The following is a 21809-nucleotide window of genomic DNA, read 5'->3' on the forward strand; positions in this document are numbered from 1 at the left end:
CCTGCCCAGAGTAGCTCAGTATTTTCTTAAAAAACAAAAACAAACCACGAATTAACAGAAGAATGTTCATTTGTAGTTCTAAACATATTTAGGGTGTTTTTTTACCCACTTTTTGTCTTTCCCACGATGTTATTCCTCTTCTACAGCGTCAATTACATGCAAATGGATCATATGCAAATTAGGCAATGACGTCATTTAGCGACTTCTAGCGACTTTTAGGACAGCCAATAGCTACTTTCCTTACTGAGGAGTTGGCAACACTGCCTTGTGGTCAGCTGCCCAAATACTTCATGTATAGTGTCTATATGTCACATAGTGTCTACTAATGGTAAAACTTACTATGCGGTTGGTTAACAAATGAGAGAATCTAAACGTTGAAATGAATAGCTTGTCCTTTTTATTTGTGCTGGGCATTTAAAACAGTGCTTTTGCTAAGCACCATAGGAATAGATTTCTCAAATATTAACTACACCATGGGGTTGCAGCATTTTGGATTCAGACTAACAGCTTTAAAGCATTGCTCGCTACAGGCTAGTGTAAAACACAACTGTATAATAATGCACTCATTCTCGCATGTTATTTGTCTAGCAAAAACACATTTTAAGCACTTAATTGGTGAACACTGTATTAAGCATTGAACCAGTTGCTCGTTGATCATTTGGGCTGCTTTTATTGTAGGAAAAATTTGAACTTAAGCAGTAAAATCTGCATTCTTGTGAGCACAAGTTTTGGGAGGCATGCACACATCGGCTGGATGTTCCAAAACCCCCAGTCTGATCAGAAGGAGTCGGATCACCAAATGCCCCCTCCGACACACACCCAATCTGTGGCTGCTACCTATCACCTGTCAGGTTTAAGTCCCCACAAAGCTGTATCGCATATGGAGAGACACACTAAGCTCCACGTGACAGCCATCTTCACACACGCAGGTTTCTGGACCAGTCCTGGAGATTGCATATCACAGCAGCAGCAGGAAGAGACCTCAGTCACCTCCTTGTTTTTACACTCACTGTCCATTTTATCAGCTCCACTTACCAGATAGAAGCACTTTGTAGTTCTACTGATAATTACTGACTGTAGTCCATCTGTTTCTCTGCATGCTTTGTTAGCCCCCTTTCACCCTGTTCTTCAATGGTCAGGACCCCCACAGAGCAGGTATTATTTAGGTGGTGGATCACTCTCAGCACTGCAGTGACACTGACATGGTGGTGGTGTGTTGTGTGTGTTGTGCTGGTATGAGTGGATCAGACACAGAAGCTGCGCGAGTCCACTCACTGTCCACTCTATTAGACACTCCTACCTAGTTGGTCCACCTTGTAGATATAGTCAGAGACGATCGCTCATCTATTGCTGCTGGTCATCTTCTAGAACTTCATCAGTGATCACAGGACGCTGCCTACGGGGCGCTGTTGGCTGGATATTTTTGGTTGGTGGACTATTCTCAGTCTAGCAGTGACAGTGAGGTGTTTAAAAACTCCAGCAGCATTGCTGTCTGATCCACTCATACCAGCACAACACACACTAACACACCACCACCATGTCAGTGTCACTGCAGTGAACTTTGTATTGATAGTTTCTGAGAAAATCCTGGTCTTCTTTGATATGCTACATGACCACCTTCTCATTGGAAAAACTTGCCCTTGATCCAATATGGCGGCTTTCAAGATGGCGGCCGTGTTCCGGACATAGCCTAAAAGATAGGCCCCCTCACCCATTACTTGCTGGGTTATTCAGATGTCATTTTCCCTTTCGGTTCTGAAATAAAAGCGTGTCCTACGACTTTTGACTCACCCTGTACTCTCCATTACCCTGCACTGGTCATCCCCTGTGTGTATTTCCTTCTGAGGACAGGGCAAGATGCTGAGCACCATTAGTCTCTCTCCAAGGGAGCTTCTCCACGCTAACCAGTCGTTACAAGTTACATAAAGTCAAGTCAACACATTTCAACAAGTTTATCAAGTATGTTTATTTACCTGGTTAAACATAGCAGCACCTTAAGTTTCACATGAAATTCTTACAAATAAAAAATCAACAACTTTCTAAAATAAACCGAATACAGGAAAATGAAAACAGGAGACGGTGGATAATGCTAAAACGTAGTTTAAAAACCTTGACCTTTATGTGTATATATAGTTCTTGCACGTATGCAGAGGTAAAACCACAGAAGATTTAGATTTCATGCTAGGAGAAACTGTGTGCCTTCTTTGTTCTGTCAAACAAAGTGTATAAAAATACATATGTACATGTCAGCTGCGTGGAGAAGTATCTTCCCGGAAGATATGTGTTCTTCTGTTGAATTTGACTCGCCATCCTTCCACTACGACGAACGGAAGAAAGCAAGAATACTTCAACTTAAAGTGTACCAACCCCAACTGAGTACAAGCCCCAAGATGTGAATGTGATTGGACTGCAGCATTACAAGAACAAACCTAGAAAATCATCGTTGATAAGGTGACAAGATACAGATAAAAAGCATGTAACAGACCCTTGATAACATCGTGTGAGAGAAAAATAGGAACGCGTCAGATGGAAAGTAGTACGCTGTATTGCATCATTACAACTGCTTTTTGAGAACAAATGAATCATTTCATTCTTACGTTCGACCTCCTAACTCCTCCTAACTAGAGCTTGTTTCCTCAGTAGCTTACTCGAAGTGTGTGTGCATAAAAGCACATGCAACAGGAATGTTAACATACACAGACTGTAGTATTTCCATGTTCCTGTAACAGTCCTTGGACTTTTTCAGACTGCTTCTGACTTCTGTTCCCGCGTCGCAGTGAAGGCCGATCGCTGTACCTCCGACGGGACGTACACGTTGAGGCATTGCTGTGAGAGGACTGAGGAAGACTACGACGTTGCCTCTTGCCTGCGGGTATGGAGAGATCATCCAGCATTCGCTTGCCTTTAAGCGCTGGGTCATTATTCTTGCCATGGTTCAAACTCTTAGTACTGGGATCTTGGTTTGGAAGGTCAGATTCTGATGGAGAAGATTCTGATGATTCTTTACTGCCTGTTTTACTGCCAGTTTTCTTTTGGCCCAGTGATTCCTGCTCACACACAGGTGACGGCACTTGTGACTCCTACAAAAAAGTAAAACATAAGACAAATTAACTAGTTTGTTTTACCTCTTTATTCCAGTTTATATACACCGATCAGCCATAATATTAAAACCACCTTCTTGTTTCTACACTCACTGTACATTTTATCAGCTCCACTTATCATATAGGAGCACTTTGTAGTTCTACAATTACTGACTGTAGTCCATCTGTTTCTCTACATACATTTTTAACCTGCTTTTACTCTGTTCTTCAATGGTCAGGACTCCCACAGGACCACCACAGAGCAGGTATTATTTAGGTGGTGGATCATTCTCAGCACTGCAGTGACACTGACATGGTGGTGGTGTGTTAGTGTGTGTTGTGCTGGTATGAGTGGATCAGACACAGCAGCGCTGCTGGAGTTTTTAAATACCGTGTCCACTCAACTGTCCACTCTATTAGACACTCCTACCTAGTTGGTCCACCTTGTAGATGTAAAGTCAGAGACGATCGCTCATCTATTGCTGCTGTTTGAGTTGGTCATCATCAGTGGTCACAGGACACAGCCCACGGGGCACTGTTGTCTGGATATTTTTTTGTTGGTGGACTATTCTCCGTCCAGCAGGGACAGTGAGGTGTTTAAAAACTCCATCAAGTACTTCTATATGGTAAGTGTAGCCGATAAAATAGACAATGTGTGTAGAAACAAGGAGGTGGTTTTAATGTTATGGTCGGTGTATGTACAGTATGTATGTATGTATACAGTGTATCACAAAAGTGAGTACACCCTTCACATTTCTGCAGATATTTAAGTATATCTTTTCATGGGACAACACTGACAAAATGACACTTTGACACAATGAAAAGTAGTCTGTGTGCAGCTTATATAACAGTGTAAATTTATTCTTCCCTCAAAATAACTCAATATACAGCCATTAATGTCTAAACCACCGGCAACAAAAGTGAGTACACCCCTAAGAGACTACACCCCTAAATGTCCAAATTGAGCACTGCTTGTCATTTTCCCTCCAAAATGTCATGTGACTCGTTAGTGTTACTAGGTCTCAGGTGTGCATAGTGAGCAGGTGTGTTCAATTTAGTAGTACAGCTCTCACACTCTCTCATACTGGTCACTGAAAGTTCCAACATTGCACCTCATGGCAAGAACTCTCTGAGGATCTTAAAAGACGAATTGTTGCGCTACATGAAGATGGCCAAGGCTACAAGAAGATTGCCAAAACCCTGAAACTGAGCTTCAGCACAGTGGCCAAGATCATCCAGCGTTTTAAAAGAGCAGGGTCCACTCAGAACAGACCTCGTGTTGGTCGTCCAAAGAAGCTGAGTGCACGTGCTCAGCGTCACATCCAACTGCTGTCTTTGAAAGATAGGCGCAGGAGTGCTGTCAGCATTGCTGCAGAGATTGAAAAGGTGGGGGGTCAGCCTGTCAGTGCTCAGACCATACGCCGCACACTACATCAAATTGGTCTGCATGGCTGTCACCCCAGAAGGAAGCCTCTTCTGAAGTCTCTACACAAGAAAGCCCGCAAACAGTTTGCTGAAGACATGTCAACAAAGGACATGGATTACTGGAACCATGTCCTATGGTCTGATGAGACCAAGATTAATTTGTTTGGTTCAGATGGTCTCAAGCATGTGTGGCGGCAATCAGGTGAGGAGTACAAAGATAAGTGTGTCATGCCTACAGTCAAGCATGGTGGTGGGAATGCCATGGTCTGGGGCTGCATGAGTGCAGCAGGTGTTGGGGAGTTACATTTCATTGAGGGACACATGAACTCCAATATGTACTGTGAAATACTGAAGCAGAGCATGATCCCCTCCCTCCGGAAACTGGGTCGCAGGGCAGTGTTCCAGCATGATAATGACCCCAAACACACCTCTAAGATGACCACTGCTTTATTGAAGAGGCTGAGGGTAAAGGTGATGGACTGGCCAAGCATGTCTCCAGACCTAAACCCAATAGAACATCTTTGGGGCATCCTCAAGCGGAAGGTGGAGGAGCGCAAAGTCTCGAATATCCGCCAGCTCCGTGATGTCGTCATGGAGGAGTGGAAAAGCATTCCAGTGGCAACCTGTGAAGCTCTGGTAAACTCCATGCCCAGGAGAGTTAAGGCAGTTCTGGGAAATAATGGTGGCCACACAAAATATTGACACTTCAGGAACTTTCACTAAGGGGTGTACTCACTTTTGTTGCCGGTGGTTTAGACATTAATGGCTGTATATTGAGTTATTTTGAGGGAAGATTAAATTTACACTGTTATATAAGCTGCACACAGACTACTTTTCATTGTGTCAAAGTGTCATTTTGTCAGTGTTGTCCCATGAAAAGATATACTTAAATATCTGCAGAAATGTGAGGGGTGTACTCACTTTTGTGATACACTGTATATACATGTATGTACACATATATCCACTATATAAATAAATAATTACATGTGTTTACATACTTGGACTGAATGTGCTCAATACAGAGTATATTTGTGTTTAATATGCTTAGGCAGAATGAAGGTATCTGGAATTATGCATGTGACACTAAGGTCTGTGAATGACATACTGGTACTGATCCTCACCTGCGTGGGTAAAGAGCTGGCGGCAGAGTCATCTGTGGAGCAACTTTTTGCTCCCTCTAGGTTATGTACAACTTCATATGGAGGTAAGGGTTCGGAAAATATTCCTACTGGCTCCAAGCAGATGACGATAGCGCTCGTGTTGTCAGCACGAAGCAACCGTTGACTCCATCGTTGAAGGGCCAGGCTCACCAGCTCATGAGCACTACAGACATGTTCCCTTGTTTTCTGACACCTAGTCTGTAAGCATACATAGATAGCACACAGGTATACCTTCAGTTGTTGATTTCTTCCCAATAGAGAACATGAGACAACAAGTGTCCTAATAAATACTTACCTTTGCCCTATCTGTTTCCTGACACAAAGATACTGCCTCTTGGGGCGAAACCATGTTCCATAAGCCATCGCTGCCCAGAATGATGTAACGATGACGTTTTAGATCCAGCTTGATGACAGCGGTATCAGGCTCTGGTGAAACCACAAACTCCCCACTGTAAAAGTCATAACTCCACAGATCACCTGGAAAATATAGATAAACACAGTTAGACATATCCAATTCACCAATGCACTTGAAATCCTCACCAATTGCAAGACACCTATGCTGGCCGAGGAGGGCTGCAGGTTTGCACAAACCTCCTCCGACACAAGCACAAAGAGCATGTTAGTGCCAAGTAGGCGCTACTGTCACAGCCAAGTAGGTGAGCCCAAATCTGACGTCAGACACAACTAACTGTGTCTGTAGAGCACCCAGTCAGGCCAGTTTCATAACAGAGATTTAAACCCTGGTTCGCAAAGTTAAGCAGTTACCCAACAAAGTTAAACTCACCTAAAGCTCGAGCTACAGCAAGGAATGGAATCTGGTCGATGACTGTGCTCCTTCTGACTGGTCCATTGTGAGTGAGTCTGGGTCTCTTCCACACCACCCGATTAACACCAGACTTCTTAATTACACTAAAACAGAAAAGCAACTATTTACTACTTGATTACTAAATCAGTATGGTTATAGGCTGAGGTTTACTGGGGGGAAGCAACACACAGTTATTTTCAAACCTAATCACAACATTAAGGAAAAGCTAACATGTCATAAACATGTTAAACATGTCATAAACATGTTAATAAAACATTTTTATTCATAATAAATCTGTGCTTTTATTAAGTCTAAATGTACACTAGTCTTCATAAAAAAAAACTGTTTGACAGTGAATTATCATTTCCATAACTGCAATCATTGATCACACTGTCTTTTCTGTAACTTTTAAGTAATGGGTCAATCTTGGGATTGGGTGCCTTTTGGACCTTAAAACTTTTTGAAAATGAAACACTGTTTTAATTTGTTTTTCATGTTTTATTATAAAAAGGACATGTTATACTTTTCCAAACTAATATTGGTCAAGCTAAATTACACATGCACCTCATACTAGGGATGTCCCGATCCGATCTTAAAGATCGGAATCAAGGCAGATCGAGGCATTTTTAACTGATCGGTATCGGCTTTATTAAGGCCGATCCTAAGCCCGATCCTTCGTTTTACGTCAGCATGTCCGCTGTGTGGAAAAACTTTAAATTGGAAAGTGAAACAAGTCCAACAGCGAAGTGTAATGTCTGCAATGCGAGCGTTTCACGAGGCGGTAGGAGCAGAGCTGCGTTCATTACTGTAGAATTTTACTATTTATAGTAAGTAGAGCGTCGTAGTGATACACTCGCTTAATAAAGAAATAAATACACGGTATATTCACATATTGTCGGGAGCATAACACTTTATTAACTTCTTCTGTTACGGTACTGAATAGCGACAGCTAGTCATCGCATTAGCCAAGCACGCTATTCCATGCATTCCAAACATTCACTTCGCGTAGAAACGTCCATCAAACACGACAGAGATGCTGATTTTCCTCAAAAAGAACCTTCACTTCATTTTGAGTGTTCTAGTTTTACCACTACAATGTACAAGTTTGTTTACTTTTATTTTGTAAAAATAAAAGAACATTAAGCAATAGCTTGGATGCAGGCAATTTTTTTCCTACAGCACTGCAGAACTATTCAGTTGTTAAACATAAACATTGGATTAATTTGAATAACTGTAATGTACTTGAAGTGTGCACTGTGTGAACAGTATTATCTAGTTCTTATCTAGACAATATCTAGAAAATACAAGTATCGGTTTGAGACTCGGATCGGGATCAAAATTAAAGATCGGGAACAAAAAAACGTGATCGGGACATCCCTACCTCATACACACTGTGACGTCCACCCCGTTACGTGTTAGGTCGTAACAGGATGGACCATAACAGGGTGGACATTCTGACATAAAATTAGCCATTAGCTAGCGAGTGAGCAAAACCATGCTAGCATAAAAGTGAAATCAGACAAAGAATTCTCTGCTTTTTAGTATGATTATTTTTTAAATGATCAAATCGTATAGCTTTTTCTCATGTCCCTTAACAGGGTGGACATGTTATGGTTGACCGTATAAGATTTTTAGGATAAAATGTGGAAAAACAACATTAATATGAGGAGTTTAATAAGCCACTCATCTTCCACAGTTGTTTTCCCTCTAAAAATATCATGTGAACTCCAGGAAATGATGTCAGTATGTAAAACAGCTCTTCATTTTAAGAGTCAGTAGTAAGAAATAACAGGGTGGACAGCAACTTGAGGGACGTGTGAAAAACCCTTATAATCAGCGATAAAATGAAACTCATAAAGAAAAAAATCCAGGGTTTAGAGGGACTTAATCGAACATTTTAAACAGTATTGAAAGACTGAGATATTTTCATGATTAAACCTCATATATCAATCACTAAATCAGATTGTACAGCACTGGGGACATGGGAAAACCTCTGGTATCTAAGAGATATAAACAGTATGTATACAGTAAAAATGTGTTGGGGGGGAGGGGTAGAAAACATTGTGTTTAGTATTTGAAAGTGTTAATTATTTCAGTAAGATGTTTAGAAATTGTATTGTTTAAAATGTACCTAATAAATACAATGATCAGTACTGGGGACACAAAAGGCACCGAATTGTAGGAATGACCCTAATAAGTTAAACATAACTGTAGCATTGAACATAAAGGTAAACTACTTACACTACTTGTCCCTTAAAAATATGTGGACACCTGACCAAGAGCTTGCTGAATACCCCATTTCAAAACCATGGCTATTGCAAATTTCACTCGCAGAAAAAAAACTAAATGCAATCTAAAGATGTTAGTGTACATTATACAAAATGGTACAGAATGTAAATTTTAGCTCCTTACTCTGTACCACTGTTGAAATGTGTGCAAAATCTGTTGCTTGGTATTTCAGTTTTAATCAACTGTCAACTTCAAGTCGCCAACTTAAAAACTGACAGTATTAGCCGCTCAGGTGGCGCAGCGGTAAAGTACGCTAGCGCACCAGAGTTGGGTTTCTAGATGCATCGTATCGAAACTCAGCTCTACCTTTCCGACTGGGTTGGGCGGCAGTATGAACAACGTTTGGCTGTTGTTAAGGGGCTTAGGGGTAGAGTCTGGAGCATAGGTCCTCATAACTGGTACAACTGCGGCCCCTGCTGGTTGACTGACGGCGCCTGCACAGGGCTGAGGAATAACATTGAAGTGGGTGTGACCCTCCGTGCGCAGTGTCTCTCGGTGTATGAACTCGTGCGCAGTGTCTCTCGGTGTATGAACTCGTGCGGGTGAAAAATGCAGGCTGTACTGACTGCGTGCCGGAGGGGGCGCAAGTCAGTTGAGTGGCGTCCTCAGTCAGCGGCAAAAGGGTCGAATCAGTATAGAGGACGCAATCAGGGTAATTGGACACGATTGGAATGGGAATAAAAGTTGGGAGGGAAAAATAGATAATTTAAAAAAATAAAATTAAATAAAATTAAATTACATTTTAAAAAAAAGACAGTATTATTGGAACAATGGCTTCTTTGTCATTAGCATCCCCATACAGCATAATAAATGTCATTTACATTACATTTTTGGCATTTATCAGAAAAGACTTACAGTACTCTAACATTATACTGCTCAACAATGCTACATCTAATCAATTGAGGGTTAAGGGCCTTGCTCAAGGGCCCAACAGTGGCAACCTGGCAGTGGTGGGGCTTGAACCAGCAAGCTCTCGATTAGTAGTCCAGTACCTTAACCACCAGGCTACAAGTGCCCTGTTCACGCTATGAACTGTTGCCTCTGGACCTACAGTATGGGGTCACACACTACACGATCTATCACCAGGAGTCTGTCTGGTCTCCCAAACTACGTTTTGTCATGAAAACACACGCAAGAAGTGACAAGGGGTTAATACATATTTTTTGCAATGCAACGTTGGTATTATGGTTTGGCGTGGAAGTCCCAAATACCGTAAAGCTTGTGTGTGCCGATGTATTACTATATAAACTATATTATGCCCCTGTTCCACATATTTACAACTCCTCCCCCAGGGTTTCCCTTCTGTATTTTGCGTTCATAACAATTACAACCTGATCGCAATATCTTTCACGCTACATGATTTTGAGTCGCCTAATGGTCCAGATACTTAGCATGTTAGATGTTTTTCTTTACGCTGCGAGCGATTGGCGAGCTGCGAGCGACTGAGTTAAACAGTCCACACATAGCGATCGAGAGCCGATTTTCCAGCCCCGAATGAACACCGAGTTGCTTCTGAGCTGCCACATCTAGCGGCGACCTGTCAGCGAGCGAAAATCAGGGCAAAAATAGTGTGAAGTGAACTAGGCATAAGAAACTCACCTGCCCCCCAGTCCTTCAATCCTCTTCCTTTCTTTGGGAAGCTCAGGTTTGTGATCCTGTGTGATTTCCTCAGCTCGAAGAACCCGATCATTGGGACTGTCTTGGACACCTATAACCACGGCCGAGTCCCCAACATGAGCCACATAAACACGGTCCCGCCGTATCACAACAATGCTCGCGGTTGTTCCAGATGTGCTAGGGAGGCCGGTTGCTGTCCTCGGCCATTCCGCTGCAAAAAGCAAAGCATAAGATGAATCATTACCATTCAAATTTTAATTAAATACATAAAAATTATGTGCATTAAAAGCTACAATGAATCCAAATTGATTCCCTGCTTCATTTGTGAGACCAACTGTAGCATCATATCCATCATATTGTACATCATATAAACAGCTTTAAATGTAAATTATGTAAACAGACTGGTTGGGGATGAACATGTTTACTTTAGCAGTAAAGACCAGGTCATTTCAGCATTATTATGGTGAACTTTGAATTCTTAATGTTCTTACTGCCTATGTAGGCTAATGTGTGCACAATTGGCCGCTCAGGTGGCGCAGCGATAAAGTACGCTAGCGCACTAGAGTTGGGGTTTCGAAATCTCAGCTCTGCCTTTTTGACTGGGCTGGGTGGCAGCATGAACAACGATTGGCTGCTGTTCAGGGTTAGAGGGTAAAAGAAGTCGGATCATAGGTCCTCATAACTGGTGCGACTGCGGCCCCTGCTGGCTGACTGATGGCGCCTGCACAGGGCTGGGGAATAATGCTGATTAGGGTGTGGCCCTCCATACACAGTGTATGAACTCGACTCGTGCAGGTAAAAAATGCAGTCTGTACTAGGGTTGGGCGGTATGACGGTATTACGGTATACCGCGGTATTTAAAAATGTTGACGGTATTTAAAAACGGTGACGGTATTTTAAAAATGTGAAGCGCCAAATTTCTGCTTAAGGTCTACCTTGAAAACGGAGACTTTAAGACCTTGCCGCATCCACAATAAAAGAGGGGCGGGAGTTGTAGGTGGTTGGAGCTCACTGATTGGTTGTGGGGGTTCTCACTTTTTGAGGCGATAACACAAAAGCTAAGGAGCGCTCTACATAGGGTGTGTTCAAACACCTAGTGAGCTGCCTTGCTGTCTTACTGCCTACATAGGCAGCTGCCTCAGTAGAGAGGATTCTAATAAGTCAATGACTTATTATAAGGCAGGTTATTCGAACGCGCTACTTAGACAGCGATTCCATCGGGTTTTGCTTGCTAAGCTAACAGTTAGCATCTTGCCATTCAAAACCATAGGATGGGGCGGCACAACGCGCTGGCATGTCATCACATCTGTGTACCGAATACGGTTACATTCACTGACAAGCCCGAACTTGCAAAAAAACACACTTGTGCAAGTTTATACAATATAATATTATCTGTGTGTGTGTGTGTGTGTGTGTGTCGCGCTCACTCTTCGCGATACTCAGATTTCAGATTTGAATTCCGACAATAAACAGCTTTTATTATGACTGATTAATTCCCTGTACTGATGTGAAGCAGAATGGGTGTATTACAGCCGATTAAAACGGTGCAAAAATGAAAACATGTACTGTATATAACGGCTCCCAGAGATGCGACTCGGTTCATTTGAAAGAGCCGTTCAATAGAATCGGAGCGCTCGCGAACGACCCATTACTAACAGAGAGACGTCCGCACATCCGTCCCCCCGGTAATACCGTGGTATTTTATGAAGACGGCATGACGGTATGAAAATCGGCAATATCGCCCAACCCTAGTCTGTACTGACTGTACGTTGCCAGAGGGGGCGTATGTCAGTTGAGAGGCGTCCTCAGTCAGCGGTGAAGGGTCGAATCAGTATAGAGGACACAATCAGGGTAATTGGACACGACTAGATTAGGGGGAAAAATTAGGGGGAGGAGTGTGCGCAATTTATGACGATATTATTGCAAAGCAATATTATGTCGACTTAAATTTTGTTCGGGTTTATTGCCATATCAGCAACATATTGGCTATATTTATGGCATAAAAAAAATTCTCTGATGGCTGAAATTCTAGGACATTCTAATAAAATATGTTTGTTAGAGATGTAGCACAGAATTGACAGGTTGGTGCCTGCTCGCCAACCAGGAGGTGTCGGTGGGTGAGGGCAGTATGACCAATTCGGCCCCTGGTTATAATTGTCTGGTCTTGCCTATTTAAGAAGTCTCGGTTGTGTTTAATATTGATGTTGGGAGTTATTCCATACGGTTTGTTTTGGGTATTGCTGAACCAGTCTTCTTGCCATTTTATTCTGCAGTAAACTTTGATTTCTGGGTAGGCATCAGTTTTTGTGATGTATCTCCAAGCAATCTCTTTGTTTCTTGCTTCCTTTGCCAAGCAGTCTGCTTTTTCATTTCCTTCTATGCCACTATGACTGGAGACCCAGCAGTAGACAATGGAAACGCCGCGGTTGTAAAGTTCTTTGTCCAATTTAAGCAGTTCTTGGATTATTGGGTGATCTGTTCTCATGGACTCAAGAGCTTGCTTGCAGGATTTAGTCAGAGCAAATCACATAGTGTTTACAGGGACTAATAGATATATCTGATGCCTGATGGCCAAGAGGAGTGCATGAGCCTCTGCCGTGAATATTGAGGCATGTTGAGGGAGACGGATACTATTACAGTGGCCGTTGGTAAAAAAAAAAACGCGGCACCCACATGGGTCTCTGTTTTTGATCCGTCCGTAAAAATAGAGCTGTGTTTTGGAACACTGAGTCTGATTGTGTTGTATAAGAACAGGTAGTCAAGAGGTGACAGTCTGTTTCGAGGACTTTGCTACATTAAGTATTACGTTCGGTTTTCTCAGAGTCCAGGGGGCAGGCAGAGGGGGCTTATGTCGACTTAAAAAAAGCAAACCAATTTTAAAGTTACTTATTCATGTACATTGTTACAGGAACTAGTAATCATAAGGCTGCCTTTTCAATCCCCACTACCTCCAAGCTGGCACTGTTGGTGGGCCTGAGCAAGGCCTTCAATTGCTTGCATGGTATTCAGTCATGTGGATAAAAGTGCCTGCTAAATGCCATAAATGTACTGCTTGACATATTGCATTGCTATTTCATTTATGCATTTTCTCCCAATTTAGTGTAGTCAATTTGTCCTCCGCTGCTGTGGGATCCCTGATTGCAGTCGAGGTGGGTATATTGCTGCTCACGCCTCCTCCGACCCACACGCAGCCCTTAACAGAACCCTTTTTCACCTATGCACCTCTATCTGCCAATCAGGGTCCTTACTAGGGCTGGGCGATATGGAGCAAAAATAATATCTCGATATTTTTTAGCTGAATGGCGATATACGATATATATCTCGATATTTTTTCATCCCATACAGTAATAACAAAAAGACACTTCTGAGACAAAGCTACATGTTCCAAATGTTATACAGGCACTTTTATTAACATTCCGCTGTAGAGAAATTCCTCAAAAATAAACTATTGGCATATATTAAATCAGGGGTCACCAACCTTTTTGAAACAGAGGGCTACTTTAAGGGTACTGAGTAAGCCAAAGGGCTACTTGTAGGATACAAACTTCCTGAATAACATAAGGTTGCATGGTTTACCTTTAATGATAATATTATGATTAATAATACTAATAATAAATATTCATATATGTGAAGAGACTGTCTGATCACATGTTAATTATTTCTTGCAATAATTATTAACAATGATGTACCATGGCAGGAAACACAGACATATTTAAACATGTAACATTATTTATTTCTGAAAGTCAGAGTGATCACATCTCTGATATTTTTGTAAATATTGTTCCTGACAGTTTTGTATGAATGAGCATATTTGTAGCATTTTGATCAAAATCACACAATTTTTTTTTTTTTTTTTTTTTTTTTTTTTTTTTTTATAAATTATGACTTCTGTAGCATTTTTTTAGGAAATCATTAACAGTCCCATCTTCAAATAATGTCCCGTTTGTACTGATCACTACTTTTGTTTTAGAACAAATCATGAACTCTGTCCCATGTTTATACAAATGATCAGTTAAGTAAGATTTTTTAAAAGCTACGATTTAAATGGACGTTTCTGTGACACGTACTGAAGCCTCTCTCCACATTGTGCCGCTCTCTGTCGTCGTCCCCTGAATGAAACACACACTTTTCCTCCCAATCATTGTTAAAATATTAAGTTCTCTTTTGCTTTTCTTGTGTGTTTTTTCATTATTATTTTTTCGGGGTAAAACCCGCATCTCGCTCCCCATAGTAGCTGCGCTCGCTTGCTCGTCTCAGCGTTCTGCGCCCGATATAAAACTCTGCACCCAGACCAGATCAAAGCTCATATAAACATCAAACAGTTTTGTTCTTGAAATGTTATATTCAGTGTTGTCATTTTCAAATCTACATCAGTGCAAGTGTTATTGATTCAAAGAGATCAACAACGAAAATATCATTTTTAGACGGAGCTCTATAGTCACTAGAGCTGTTTAGAACATGCCCTGCGGGCGACTCACGTGGTGGGGGAGGGGCGAGTTGTGTTCAGTGAGGGAGAGGGGCGGGGCAGGTGAACATGTGCAGAGACAAACTGGGAGAAGGGAACGACGAACTGTCGGATCTAAATAGAACGCAACATCTACTGTATATCGATATACGCGATATTGTCTTATCTTATATCGCGTATGAAAATATATCGATATATCTTTAAAACTCGATATATCGCCCAGCCCTAGTCCTTACACAGCGTTTGAAGACCCCACCTACATAGTCCGGTCATCCCACCCTAGCAGAAACGTGTCTGCTGCAGGCACTGCCTGCTTATGCCCGCTAGGTGACGCCCAGCCGACCGGTGGCAACGCCCAGTTTCGAACCGACGAGTTCATAATCTCGGTGCTGGTGTGCTAGCGGAATATCCCGCTGCACCACCTGAGCGCCGACATATTGCATTGCTAACCTGAAGGTCAACAGACGTTTGCGGCCTTGTGCAACTCAGACTGAATGACAATGTTTTAACGATTAAATTCTAAATCTGTTCATATTCAGAAAATGCAATCAAGCTGATTAACCAAAACATTACAAAGTTTCTTTCTTTCCTTCCTTTTTTGCTTGTTAGTTAAATAAATATATTAAAACATCTCAGTTTTTTGTTTAGACTTTGGTCACAGCCTAATATGTATGAAAGAAGTTTAGTTTATCTTTACTAGCCAGACTCTGACATAAAGTTGCCTAAACAGTTAAGTACTAATCAGTAACTGAACAGCAGATGAGACATTGACTGATTGATTAGTCCATCTGCGACATAGTGACTCCGTCGATGTCATGTTGACCATATTATTTTATTATTTATTAGGATTTTAATGTCATGTTTTACACACTTTGGTTACATTCATGACAGAACAGGTAGTTACTGGTTACACAAGATTTATCAGTTCACAAGTTTAATATTATGGGCAATGTTTGTATCTCCAATTCACCTCACTTGCACGTCTTTGGACTGTTGGAGGAAACCCATACAGACACGGGGAAATGTGTACATTTCTTTTTTTTTGGTAAGTACTGCCATATTGATGTAAATGGCAATGACGCTGAATAAATATACTCTATGATCAGGAGGAATACATGATTAAATTACTCACATTTCCAGACATTAAAATGTCAATCTTCTCTCATGGCTGGCATGTGCTTCCTTGCGAGTCTTTGTTTCCATGGTTACAACATAAACAAGTGTTACCTTCAAATGATTCCCTACAGAAACCATACACTGTTGCGGTAATGACGATAATGCTGGGGACAGTAATATATTGCTCAAAAATATGCATAGGTTGTACAAATATGAAAACTAAAATTACATTTTGTTTCTTTTTAAGTTATTATAAAACTCACATTGTGATTTTTATAATGAATTGAACACTTTTTAGCATTTTATTAGAGCAGAGAAGTTTTAAAGTGTGGGTTGGGGACAAGGCCAAAGTAGCCTTGTAATATTGATGTTTAAATCATCATAAAAAATGGAAATCATAATTATTTTGGTATGTAATTTTTTTAGTGATGCAATGAATGCTCTTTTTAATACCTAAAATATTTGTTTTGTAATAAAGTATTTTTAACACAAATTCATAACCTAGGGACGTAAAAGTCCCAATTGAAGAATCACCCGTAAACACAATACCACGGTATTTACCGATCTCGGCTACATCAGCCATCGTTATTTGTTTGTTTATTAGGATTTTAACGTCATGTTTTACACTTTTGGTTACATTCATGACAGGAAACGGTAGTTTATCTTTACACAAGATTCATCACTTCTCAAGGTTATATCGAACACAGTCATGGACAATTTTGTATCTCCAATTCACCTCACTTGCATGTTTTTGGACTGTGGGAGGAAACCGGAGCTCCCGGGGGAAACCCACGCAGACACAGGGAGAACATGCAAACCACACAGAAAGGACCCAGACCGCCCCACCTGGGGACCTTCTTGTTGTGAGGCGACAGTGCTACCCACTGAGCCACCGTGCCGCCCTCAGCCATCGTTATACTTACGCAGTTTCTTCCACATGGCGTGATGACAGGCAATGAATCCCTTTCGTATAGCAGCACAAACCTCCTCATCATCGCTGGACCAGAATCCTCTTTGTTTTTTGATCAGATCCCACAGATGATGCTGCGCAAAGCGCGCTGCGTCCGGCCCACCGTGCCCATCAAACACCGCATAGAAAGCCACAGCACGAACACGCTCACTGTTCACACCATCACCTTCCTCTGTACACGGAGCGAAGCTGGATCTGTGCTGTGTGGTAGATGAGAGCCATTCATCCCCTGATTCCTCACTCACCACCGCTCCTGTCCTCTCAACTTTATCACTGCCATTGTGCACTTCCGCCTCGCCATGTTCCCCTGCCGCAGCAGCGTTCAGCTCGTCCTCACTCGGTTCATCATCCTGCTTAATATGGACAAAATCCTCCATGTATTTCCTTCCTCCCTGGTCCAAATAAATACTCGCTCGACATGAGAAGACGTTCTCCATCGTTTATCAGACACTGACTGTAGCTTCGGGCAGAACTGAGAGTTAAATAGTGCGAGGCGCTTCTCTCGCTCTTTGTTTATTTTCGACCTTTCTAGGTCTGCTGACGTCATCCGATAGGCGCGTGTTCTAAAGGCCAAACAAAGTAAAAATAAAAGTCCTTTTAAACCACTTTATTTAATAGAATTTTTTTCATGGCAGATGCTATTTGCACACTGGTGTAAGCAGCAAAGTGTACAATTTACACCCTGGTGTAAACAGCAATTTATACTATCTACTCCCAGGTGTAAATATCACAAAAATTATTTATTTAATTTTTATTTTATTTTATTGATTTTTTTTTATTTATTATTATTTATTTATTTATTTGTATTAATTTTTTCATTATTTATTTATTTTTTATTTATTTATTTATTTAAATTTTTAAATTTTATTTTTTTTTACTTTTTATTATTGTTTAATTTATTTTATGTTGTGTTTTATTATGTAGATGAGTGTATATATTTTGTATTGCAATGTTTTTGTAAAGCACTTTGTGATTCTTATCTGTGAAAAGTGCTATATAAATAAATTTTACTTACTTTACTTACTATTTTTTTTTATATTATTTTCAGATTGTATAATATTTTCAAATTGTATTATTTACATTATACATTATCTACACCCAGGTGTAAAATAGCAATATATACTCAGCAACGAGGATGGAACGCGAAAGTGAAGTGGGATGCAGAGGTTTTGTGGCTTCTTCCACCATCAGGCTGCTGAAAGACCTTGGCATCCAAATCAAATCAAATCACTTTATTGTCACGTCACATTAACACAGGTGTGAAAGGTGAGTGAAATGCTTAGGTGCTCAGTCTCTCACAGTTCCAATACACATTAATTATAAAAAATATACACATTAGCTTACATAAAAACTAGCACCATTTGTTTAATATATACAGATATAATACAGTAATGTTTATGTGCAGATGGGCAAAATTATGAAAAGTGAATGAATATAAATATATAAAATAGAATTGAAATAATAAGTCCGAGATGTACAGTTATTGTGCAAGATATGAGTTACACATGGTAAAGTGCAGAGTGCAGAATGGGTTGTATGGGGGGGGATCACTGTATAGATTATGAGGAGTGTGCTTGTCCATTGCTGTTCAGCAGTCTGATGGCTCGGGGGAAGAAGCTGTCTTGGAACCGGCTGGTTCTGGTCCTGCCGCTCGGCAGCTGTAAAAACAGGCAGTGGCTCGGGTGGGTGGAGTCTTTTATAATCCTCCTGGTCTTCCTTAGGCAGCGGCTGGTGTAAAGATCTTGGAGGTTTGGCAGTTGAACCCTGGTGATACGCTGGGCTGTCCGTACGACCCTCTGCAGGGCTTTCCGTTCCAGAGCAGTGCAGCTCCCGTACCAGGCGGTGATGCGGCCTGTCAGTACACTTTCCACAGTGCACGTGTAAAATGTCCTGAGGATACGGGTACTCATGCCAAACCTCTTAAGCCGTCTGAGGAAAAAGAGGCGTTGTTGGGCCTTCTTCACCACCCGTGTGGTGTGTTCTGTCCATGTGAGATCCTCAGTGATGTGTCTCCGAGGAACCTGAAGCTGCTGACCCTCTCCACCGTGGCTCCGTTGTTGGTGATGGGGGCGTGCGCTGTCCATAGACAGGCTCTGCGACAAACAATTAGATCAGTCTCTGAAGCGGCCGAAAGAAGCAGCCAATGGATATGGATCAAGCGGAAGGACCATTGCTGGGCTCAAAGAGCATCGACAGGACCCGCTCACTAATCCTCCCCCACCCCATCCCATTAGAGAACCCAGGTCACAACCCTCCAGGAGGAGGATGAACAAGGTATGCGAGTAGCTCTAGGCTTGACTCAGGGAAGAGGACACCCCCTGCCTTGCATAGTCCTGTGGGCTGCGCCACTTAAATAACCAGGCAATTCTCATGATTGGACATGGGACACAAGCTCAGGTTTGATCACCCTGTAGCTGGCAACCTTTAGTGTTGAAAGGCCGAAACACCCCTTGACTCAAAGGTACACTACTGATGATGTGTCCCGAAATTTACATCTTTCCACATCTGAGATACAGCTCTCACGCCACTCTCAACACCAAGGCAAACCTCATGTGCATACCATTTACTGGCACAATGGACAAGTTTACCATCCCGTCCCGTGTTTCATGATTCATTCCGACACTGGTATGGACAGTGGTAGCCTAGTGGGTAGAGCTTTGGGCTATCAACTGGAAGATTGTCGGTTCAAATCCGGGCTCTGCTATGCAGCCACTGTTGGGTCCTTGAGCAAGGCCCTTAACCTTATCTGCTCCAGAGGCGCCGTACGATGGCTGACCCTGCGCTCTGACCCCAACTTCCAAACAAGCTGGGATATGCGAAGAAAGAATTTCATTGTACTGTACACCTGTATATGTATATATGACAAATAAAGTATATCTATATCATGCCAAAAGTCTTGGTACAGGAACTAGTATCATGTTAGGTACCCCTTCAGCCTGGCTAAGTGCAGCAGGCATTGGTTCCACAAGTGGACAGAAATATTAGATTAGATTAGATTAGATTCAACTTTATTGTCATTACACGTGTACAAGTACAAAGCAACGAAATGCAGTTTAGCATCTAACCAGAAGTGCAATAAGCAGAAAGTGCAGGATATACGGTATCTATAATATACATTATTTACAGTGGGTAAATAGCTGTGGTATGAACAAGATCTGTGAAGTTGAATATATTATCAAATGTACTATAAACAAGATATACAGCTAAAAACAATATACAGATTGAGGTGCAGATTAAGATTAAGGTGCTATGCAGGTTAAAGTGATACAGATTAAGGTGCTATGGACATGATAGAGGAATGTATATATGAAACATGGTAAACAGATGTATATGGTATATATGGAATGTATGTACAAATGAGGTATGAGGTATGTACCAATGATATACCTAGCAGAATATCTGTAGGGGTGTTGACCCATGCCATCTGGATAGCCACCCACAGGTCAGTGGTATTTGTAGGTGCAGGATCTCTGGTCCCTCTATGACATATTCCCAGTACATGTGGCACTGGATTAAGGAATGTTAAATGTCCCACCCATCTGGTACCCACAATCTTGCCTCACTCAAACTTGCCTTGCCATGAGCGCACTGGCCAGTGGTCAGCCTTATATACTGGTGTGAAACTGAAAAATATACAACCTGAAGCAAACAGCAATTTATACATCCATGTGTAAACAGTGATGCATTTTTTTGTACCCTAACATAAAGAGAAATATATACCATTCACACCTTTGTGTAACTGTCTAATAATTAGACTAAGCTTTTTAGCTATCCTTTTGCTTGGACCCTTATTCCTGTTAAGCTGCTTTGGGACATTGAGGCTTGTCACACATAAAAAAAAGTAAATTTAAATTAGCAGTGGTGACAGTGATAATTCCAAAGAGCCAAAGAGCTTTTGTTGGAAGTGTTCGAACTCCAATATGGCGCCTTTTCTGCAACTCCGCCCTACAGCAGAGCAGAGCAGTCAAATATAACCTCGCACTAATTTTAACAATTGACAAAGTATGTTGCAAAAACAGCAAAGAAATAAAAAAATATAAACATAAAAGAAAAAAAGCCAGAAGAATTACAATCATTTACATTTACATTTTCGGAATTTAGCAGACACTTTAGTAGACTTACAGTACTGTGAGAGTGTATAGTCTAAGCAATTGAGGGTTAAGGGCCTTGCTCAAGGGCCCAACAGTGACAACCTGGCAGTGGTGGGGCTTAAACCAGCAACCTTTTGATTACAAGTCCAGTACCTTAACTGCTAGGCTACAACTGCCCTACAAACAATCATCTAAAATAAATCTTGTACAAATAGTATATCATATAAAATAAAAGTCAATAAAATATAAATAAATAAATGAATGAAAATCTCCTTAGAAAATGCTATCCTTATATAAATTTAAAGTGTTTTAAAACAGTTACCAATTAACATAATTTCTTGTTTAACAAGGGGCTCAAAGAATTTATTGTTTGTTAATATATTTTCAAATTTGAATTTATTAAAGAAATACAAGATGGCAATTTCTTTTTAGCATTTTTAACTTTATGAATATAATATTTAGCTAGTATTATTGTTATTAAGTTAATTATATAAGACTTAATTGGTCGACAAATAGGGTTATCAAACATATAAAAAATATATTGACTTTTAATTGGAATATCTTTACCATTTTTTTCCCCAAATCCCAGAACACATCTACCCAAAAGAAAAATGTTCCTTTTAAACTACTAGTACATTCATGCATTTACATTTCCCATATGATTTTGTCTGATAAATTGCTTCCAAAAGTTAGAAATAAAAAAATTAGATATTTGCAAAGCTGTGAAAAAAATAATAATTAGTGGGAAACGCCTCAAAACACTGCAATCAGCTAGTCATACTTACATCAAA

The 21809-nt window shown here is 41.0% G+C and overlaps 1 protein-coding gene across 1 annotated transcript; it reads right to left on the reverse strand.

The window, feature by feature from the left end:
- Positions 1-1977: 1977 nt before the first annotated feature.
- ppm1da (protein phosphatase, Mg2+/Mn2+ dependent, 1Da) lies at positions 1978-17429 on the reverse strand. Its single transcript, XM_063016645.1, has 6 exons — positions 16881-17429; positions 10359-10587; positions 6450-6574; positions 5961-6142; positions 5627-5863; positions 1978-3080 (listed from the first exon to the last, which is right to left on the reverse strand). The coding sequence occupies exons 1-6, from the start codon at positions 17362-17364 to the stop codon at positions 2688-2690; spliced, it is 1650 nt and encodes a 549-aa protein (XP_062872715.1). The 5' UTR covers positions 17365-17429; the 3' UTR covers positions 1978-2687.
- Positions 17430-21809: the final 4380 nt, after the last annotated feature.

This window comes from Trichomycterus rosablanca, chromosome 20, assembly GCF_030014385.1.
Source record: "Trichomycterus rosablanca isolate fTriRos1 chromosome 20, fTriRos1.hap1, whole genome shotgun sequence".
Lineage (NCBI taxonomy): Eukaryota > Metazoa > Chordata > Actinopteri > Siluriformes > Trichomycteridae > Trichomycterus > Trichomycterus rosablanca.